Below are 8,077 nucleotides of genomic sequence, written 5' to 3'. Positions count from 1 at the left end.
CTCCTTTTCTCCCCCCCCCTCCCCTCTGTGTATTTGGAACAGCACTTGCTACTATCTAATGCCCCCTTTTTTTCACAATAAGCTTTGAAAGCAGGAAGGAGTAGATAGCAATCTTTAGCCTGTTGTACTTAGAGCTCTATCTTGCAGAGAATGGTATGGCTCAGGATAAAATGCCTCACCTTTTCATTCTTTTCAGTGATATCTAACTTCATCATGTCTATAGATGAAAACAAAACAAATGCTGCTTTCCTAGAGACTGTTGATCAGGAGCATCAGGTAGGTACATTATTGGTTGCTAAGTAGGTAGAATTAAAGCAGGCTTGTAAACTAGCCTATATAACCACAATCAGATTGGGTGTTATTTCTAAAAGAAATACTTTAATTCTTCCAGAAGACATGGGAACAAACTACTGGATGAAATTCTATAGCCTGTCTGCTGCAGGACCAGACTAGGTCACAATGGTCCCTTCTTGCCTTAAACTAATTCATGTGTTAAACTAGAAATGACAACACAACCACTGCCATAATGAACTTGGAATGAAATCACATCAGATCTCTCTAACATGTAGTCTTCAACTCTGGAACATGTTCCCTTTGGGTCTGTCAGAGCCTGACTTCACTGGGAGTTGAGCATAATTGGTAGCTGATAGGGGGTCCCCAAAGCTTCAGCTCCTGCCACAATCTTATCTATTATCTGAAGCTTTCTTGGGATTGGTGAAGGAAGAGTCCTACCTTTTTGTGTGTGATTGGTGCTAATTATACCTACTGATCAAACTACTGTACACTATTGGCAAGCTTCAACACTGCCTACAGGTGTGGATAGTAGCACCTTAAATGAATCTAAACAAGATTGCTTTCCTGGACTTTAGAGGCTAGTAGAGCATCTTAGGTGGGACATCCTGACATAAGTCTCTCTTCAGTCTGCAAACATTCTAGTTCTATCCCAGGAACAGACTTGCAAAACTAATTGCAAGTGATAGATTAGTTCTTGCTAAATTGCATGGCCTCTCAGCAAAATACTTCTGGGCACTATAACTACCATAAGGAGGTAGCTGGAGGAGAAACTAAACCTTTGCTGGAGTCCCTGAAATAGTTAGGTGGTACTGATTCAACAGTCCTAGGATTCTCAGGTGGGAAAGGGTATCTGTGCAAGTGTTACTGAGACTCTGTTTGACCAGCTGGACTCTAACTTTCTTCCCTTTCTTAGAGTGTAGTGAGTAGGGTGGCCAATCTGCCACTGGTCAGCTCTACCTATGACAAGGTTTCTACTACTTACACTGCCACTAAAGAAGACCATTCACTCATCAAGTCAGTCTGTGGTGTTGCAGAGATGGGAGCAAAGACGATTGCTACTGCTGCAGTTGATGGTGTACAACCAATTCTGACCATGCTTGAACCTCAGAGTGAGTAATGCTGTACCTGGGTGATGGGCATTTCTGCAAAAAGGCATATTGGGAGGGAGCTGAAGAAGGTGAAGCATCGTTTCCATGTGAAATAGTGCAGGTTCGCTCTGTATGTACTGACATCACCTCCAAAGAAGAGGATAAAAAAATATTTTATATAGCATCCAAAACTACTAGGCAACATAGACATTTAAGACCAATCCTGCTCTGAAAAACCCACAATGTAAATAAACATGCAGACAAACAGGAGGGATGGCAGAAAACTATTAACAGGTCTTTCCTTATAGGTTTTTACTCTTGGCAGTTGGGTTTTGTCTTGACCTTTGGCAACTTTGCTCATCAAAACTGACAAATTCTGTCTTATTAGTAAATATGCCAAACAAATATTACTCAGCTTTAGTCAAATCTGTAAAACCTACAGTAAGTTTATCTACTCCTGTCCAAGTTGACAGCTTACTTACCAGCCAATAAACTGCTGGGTAACTTAACCAGCTAAAGCATAACCTTAAATACTACAGTACTGGCCTACAAAAATCAATTACACACATCAGATGAAATGCAGCCAGCAGTACAGAAGGTAAACCTTAAGCAGTTTTCATTGAGATGTGGCTTTGCGAGGACAGATAAATCTGACAAATGTCCATAAATAAAACCACTGTCGAGACAAACTGGAGGATTGGGCCAAAAGAAATCTGAGGTTCAACAAGGACAAGTGCAGAGTCCTACACTTAGGACAGAAGAATCCCATGCACCGCTACAGGCTGGAGACCAACTGGCTAAGTGGCAGTTCTGTAGAAAAGGACCTGGAGATTAGAGTGGATGAGAAGCTGGATATGAAGCAACTGTGTGTCCTTGTTGCCAAGAAAGCTAATGGCATATTGGGCTGCATTAGTAGGAGCATTGCCAGCAGATCGAGCGAAGTGATTATTCCCCTCTATTCAGCACTGGTGAGGCCACATCTGGAGCATTGCATCCAGTTTTGGGCCCCAATACAGAAAGGATGTGGACAAATTGGAGAGAGTTCAATGGAGGGCAACAAAAATGATTAGGGGGCTGGGGCACATGACTTATGAGGAGAGGCTGAGGGAACTGGGCTTGTTTCTTCTACAGAAGAATGAGGGGGGATTTGATAGCAGCCTTCAATTATCTGAAGGGGGGGGGGTTCCAAAGAGGATGGAGCTATTCTACTGATAGAACAAAAAGCAATGGTTTCAAATTGGAGTGGGGGAGGTCTAGGTCGGATATTAGGAAACACTATTTCACTAGGAGGGTGGTGAAGCACTGGAATGGGTTACCTAGGAAGGTGGTGGAATCTACATCCTTAGAGGTTTTTAAGGCCTGGCTTGACAAAGCCCTGGCTGGGATGATTTAGGTGGGGGTTGGTCCTGCTTTGAGCACGGGGTTGGACTAGCTGACCACCTGAGGTCTCTTCAGCCCTAATCTGATTCATTGTTCAGATTCCTTCTTTTGAAGACAAAGGTCTTGCTATTGTCATGACTTAATGGAGAGCAGGATCAATTTTTTTTTTTTTTTTAGATTCTAAAGGCAATATAGCAACATTAAAAACCTAGTTTGAGTTACTGTAGCCAAACACACTAATTTGTAGGCCCTACTTGAATTGTGGGATGATTGTCAAAATTGTGGCTCAGTTGTGGACAAGGTATGGGAAAATTGCAGAAAAGTAGTAATGGCCCTTATTTGCAGTAATTAAGTCATTACTGTTCTGCAATTTTCCACTGTTGTTGGGACCACACAGCTGAGAGTAGGGGTAGGGGGGTTTGCTGTCAGCAGTAGCACAGAGCTCCTACAGGCAAAATTGCAGCGAAAGCCTAATGTTGCAGAAGCCTCATAGTGTGGAAGCCTCAATATCACAAGTTAAGTAGGGCTTTACTAACTTATAATTTACAATAGCAGATAATAAGGTGATAAGTAATAGTCAGCATGGATTTGTCAAGAACAAATCATGCCCAAACAACCTGATGGCTTTCTTTGACAGGGTAACGAGCCTTGGGGGCCAAGGGGAAGCAGTAGACATGGCATATCTTGACTTTAGTAAAGCTTTTAAGAGCAGGTTAGACAAACACCTGTCAGGGATGGTATAGATAATACTTCTGCCATGAGTGCAGGGGACTGGACTAGATAACCTCTCGATGTCCCTTCCAGTCCTATGATTCTAAAACATTCTTTCCAAACTGCCTGCATAATTAAACATTAACTTACTGACAGGCTCTTCCTAGAGGTATAGCAAGCCATAGACTTCTCACCCACAATCAGCTTATTTGTAGTATGGGAGCACCTCCGTGTCCTAAATGACAGTCCAGATCCCATTTGTCTAGGTACTATAAACATTGTAACAGGACCTCCTCTGACTTAGTCTCTTGAAATCAGTTGTCCCAGTTCCAAGCTTTCTCTGATACTCCAGGGAACTCTGCTAAAACTGAAAGGAACTTTGAGGGACTAAAGTTGGCTTTTTACAGTTGCAGCAGTAAACGAATATGCCTGCAAAGGACTGAACAAGCTGGAGGAGAAACTGCCAATTCTTCAACAGCCAGCTGATAAGGTAACTTTTTTTTTTGTCAAGAGAACTATTGGACAGAAGGATGCAGCAGTCTTACTTTGATTAGAATAATCTAAATGAGTGGATTCTGATGTCAGTCATGGGAGCAGTCCCTGGTCATAAGGCCTTGGCCAAACCACATGCCTGCCTTAAAACAAAGGCTGGCAGTAAGGAGCTGCCCCAAATGAAGGCTGTTCTGATGGAAGAAACTACTAGTGGAAAATAAGGAAGTGAATTAGACTAAAAAACTGAAGCCTAAGACTAAAAAACTGTATGGACAGAGCATGGCACATCCCCACTAAAACCACTCTTGTACCCATTCATAATCTGTTAACACCACTTTTTTTTTTTTCTAGGTGATCTCAAACACCAAGGAGCTAGTATCTTCCACAGTAACAGGCACCAAGGATGCAGTTGTCAGTGCTGTCACAGAAGCAAAGGATGTAGTAACTGGAATGATGGGCAAGACAAAAGAGACTGTGCAGGGTAGTATGGATGCCACCAGATCTGTAATGACTAGCAGCATGAGCGCTGTCATGGAATCAAGTGTGGGGCAGAAGGTTGTGAGCAGAACTGGCACATTGCTGGGGAAATCAGAGGAACTGGTGGACTTCTACCTCCCAATAACAGATGAAGAATTAGGTCAGTGCACTCTTCCCAGTACACTAAATCTAGGAGATATAACCCTGACTTCCTGGAGAATCTCAATTTTTCTAATGTTAAATGTCTACTCATACCTTAATTGTATAATTATCTGCCACTTACAGTATCTTCACAAACATCCCTCCCATAAAGCATGCATTCAACCGGGAGTGGGGGAGGGTGTTGGCATGCAGGATCAGAACTACAACTCTGACTCTACCAAAATGAACATACATCTCTAATCTCAAGATGCTAATTAACATGTCTTCACTGAGGCTACCTGGTGCAGCCTTTGAGCTTCTGGCCCATAACATGGGGCTGATTGGCATGGCTTCCTAGTACTGCATTGTCTGCAGCAAACTTGAATTAATTTAGGATTTCAGGGGTGGGGGTATACCTGCAGGTACTACAGAGCTGATAGTGACTGTTCACACATCTAGGTCTCTACCATCCCAAAGCTTACTGTATACAATAGATGATAAAGCTTTATTTACTGCTCCTGTTCCCCTTCCTTTTCTAAACAGGTGAGTACTATGCAAGTGTTGATTCACTGTAGCCCATCTTATGTAATATTTGTATAAAATCTCTTAAGTGCATAGATTTCCCAGTTATTCTGGACTCTGAATACAGGGTATCTTAGCAGCATGAACTCTTTACTAGTTGATCAGCTCTCAAAGGCAGTTCCTTAATCTGGATAACCTGTCAGACCTTTCCAATGATGAACTTTTTTTAGCCTGCTATTCCACTAGATAATGACTCTTCCCCCCCCCCCCCCCCCAATCATCTTGTACTAAAGCTATTTAAAGAGGCTGACCTGAGACAGGCTGCAGGCACTTTGCTGTAACTGGAATAGCCCCTATTATACGCTGTCATTGGGAGTCTGCTTCTTACTACACTAGTGCACAAATACTAATTCTCCAGTGACTAGATTAACACAAACACCTGTCCTTGGCTGTAAATTACTGATCCTATTTTAGTTCAATTATGTGGTCTTGTTGGCCCTTTGATGTATCAAATGAAATCCTCTGGGTACTGAGTTAACTAAGAATGTGTTTGTGTTTGTGCTGCACAAGCCCAAATTGGGGGGAAAGGATTCCTAGCACCAGGGAGTGATTACAACAGATCAAAATTATGGCCTCCTGTTTTCCCCCCCCATCACCATGGTACTTCATCTGACTCTCAGCCTTGACTAGGATTAAACCTTGTTCTTCTCATTCCTTTCAGTTAAGCTTGCAACATCTCTGGAGGGGTTTGAAGTGGCCTCAGTAGAGCAGCTGAGACAGCCAAAGAGTTACTATGTACGTTTGGGTTCCCTTTCAACCAAACTCCGCCAACGAGCCTACCAGCACTCCCTGAGCAAGGTGAAACAAGTTGGACAAAGTACAAAGGAGGCCCTCTTCCAGCTTCAGCAAACCATTGATCTGGTAGGGAATGCAAATCATAGGTTGGGGGGGGGGGTTCCCCCTAAAAGCATTGTCATGGAGTTGCATAGTGATGAACCCTATATATGAATAGCTTTCTGTGGGATGCCTATATTTGCCTACAATAGCAAGGCTTAGAGCATTGTCACTGTGGTGGTACAGCCTGCTTCTTCACAGGTCAGTCTGTAAAAGCAAGGGGGATTGGAGAGGTGGAGAAATACTACTTCCTCAGGATTTGCTGCCAATTTTTTTTTTTTTAATCTTGCAAATACTTTCAGATTCACCTGTCATGTGGTGCATGTATCTACTAAGGAAATAGAGGCGAGCAAAAAGCTCTCTCAACCATAAGCAGGGCCCCATGTACTCACTTTCCCAGCCATGTCTTGTGAAATCCAGCCTCTGCTCCAGAGTCTGATTCAGTTTAAACTGATTCTGACACTTCCAGTGTTGCCATCAAATCCTGGGGACAAGAAATTGATCTAAAAGCATCTCTTGCAGACCACCTAAATCGCACCTTCTAAAACACAAACTGCCCCTTGAGATCTGAGTACACTAAAACGTGAGATGCCAACACATCCAATTGCTAAACACTTCAGTAGACTACACAAACGTTCTTACACAAGATGTTGCCTTTCATGTCTCCCAGGTAAGATATAAAAGACACAGCCATTGTACGGACACACATTCCATTTTGTAGCTGGTTCACTTAAACTTCTAGTCAAAATGAAGCTGTAGCAGAAGTTTAGCCTGGCTCACAGCACACTGCAGAACTCTATTTCTCCCCCATGTACTCTGCAAGACGGTCTTGTCTTATGATAGTCAACAGACCTGTAATGAGCTGATTCTCATGAATGTTTCCATGAAAACATTTAGTATGGTATACAGGACAACTTATGACATGGGATGGGGAGAGCTCAGATGTCTCCTGTCAGTCTTTTATTTTAAAATATCCATCACTTGGCATATTCCAGAGGACATTTTTTTCCCTTAGTCCCGCCTCTGGCTGGGTGATCTACCAATAACCAGAGGAGCCATCGCCCCAAGACAGCAGAAGCATCCCAACCTTTTTGTATTGAGTGACAGAATTTTGACACTAATCCACAGCCCTCTAAAGACTACTGTTTCTCACTGAAGTCAGACTTCAAGCATCATTTTTTTTTTTAATCTCTCCAGATTGACTATGCTAAAGAGGCTGTGGGTCTGAAGCTTCATGATGGCCAAGAGAAGCTGAATCAAATGTGGCAGGAGTGGAGCAGGAGGGAGATAGGAGCAAATGAGGACAAAGACTCTGCAAAGCCAGAGGTATCACCCTTACTGAAGAACAGTCTAGAATTATTTGAGGTTAACTCTAGTGTTTAAATCACAGGACTATTTGTAGTTCAATTTAGAGGTAGTATTCAGATGTCATGCATTCAACCGTGCACTCTAATTATAATGTATGAATGTTTTATACATGGGTTTTTTTCCCATTAATTGCTAACTTGCTTCTTCACAGCTGATTGAGTCTCAGACACTGGCTGGTTCACGTAGCATCATCCATCACTTGCAGGCCATCTGTCTCACCCTAGTATCCAGCATCCAGGGCCTCCCAGCCAATATGCAGGACCAGGTCCAACAGATCCTAAGTGGCCTAGAAGACCTCGATGCTTCCTTCTTTACTGCTGCTTCCTTCCAGGATCTCTCCAGCAGTGTCCTCTCCCAGAGCAGAGAGAAGGTGACCAAAGCACAGGAGTCTCTGAATGAGCTTCTGGAGTATGTGGTGCACAACATTCCCCTCACATGGATTGTGGGACCCTTTGCTCCATCTGGAGACTCTGCAGTGGATGATAAAGTGGAGAAGGACTAGACTATCCTAGCCGCCTCTAGACAAAGGAGGACAACAGAAGCTCTGAACTCTCATTGTAAAGGACATGACAGACCTATAGGTCGTAGTCTTCAGCCTATGTTTGACATCCTTCAGAGAATAATATAAACCTGTTGCCTTTACCTTGCAGGAAACTGACATCCATAGTTTCTCTTGACCAATTCAATGGGCCTGGAACATCTTTGTTCTG

The 8,077-nt window shown here is 43.0% G+C and overlaps 1 protein-coding gene across 1 annotated transcript; it reads left to right on the top strand.

Moving 5' to 3' along the window:
• Window positions 1-213: 213 nt before the first annotated feature.
• On the top strand, window positions 214-7,869 carry LOC135880151 (perilipin-3-like). The gene is made up of 7 exons (XM_065406304.1): window positions 214-276; window positions 1,208-1,403; window positions 3,881-3,963; window positions 4,317-4,602; window positions 5,827-6,026; window positions 7,197-7,325; window positions 7,519-7,869. The coding sequence occupies exons 1-7, from the start codon at window positions 214-216 to the stop codon at window positions 7,867-7,869; spliced, it is 1,308 nt and encodes a 435-aa protein (XP_065262376.1).
• The last annotated feature ends 208 nt before the right edge of the window (window positions 7,870-8,077 follow it).

Source organism: Emys orbicularis, chromosome 6 (genome assembly GCF_028017835.1).
Source record: "Emys orbicularis isolate rEmyOrb1 chromosome 6, rEmyOrb1.hap1, whole genome shotgun sequence".
Lineage (NCBI taxonomy): Eukaryota > Metazoa > Chordata > Testudines > Emydidae > Emys > Emys orbicularis.
Note: the sequence above shows the minus strand (reverse complement) of the source record. Positions and strands in the feature narration are given on the sequence as shown.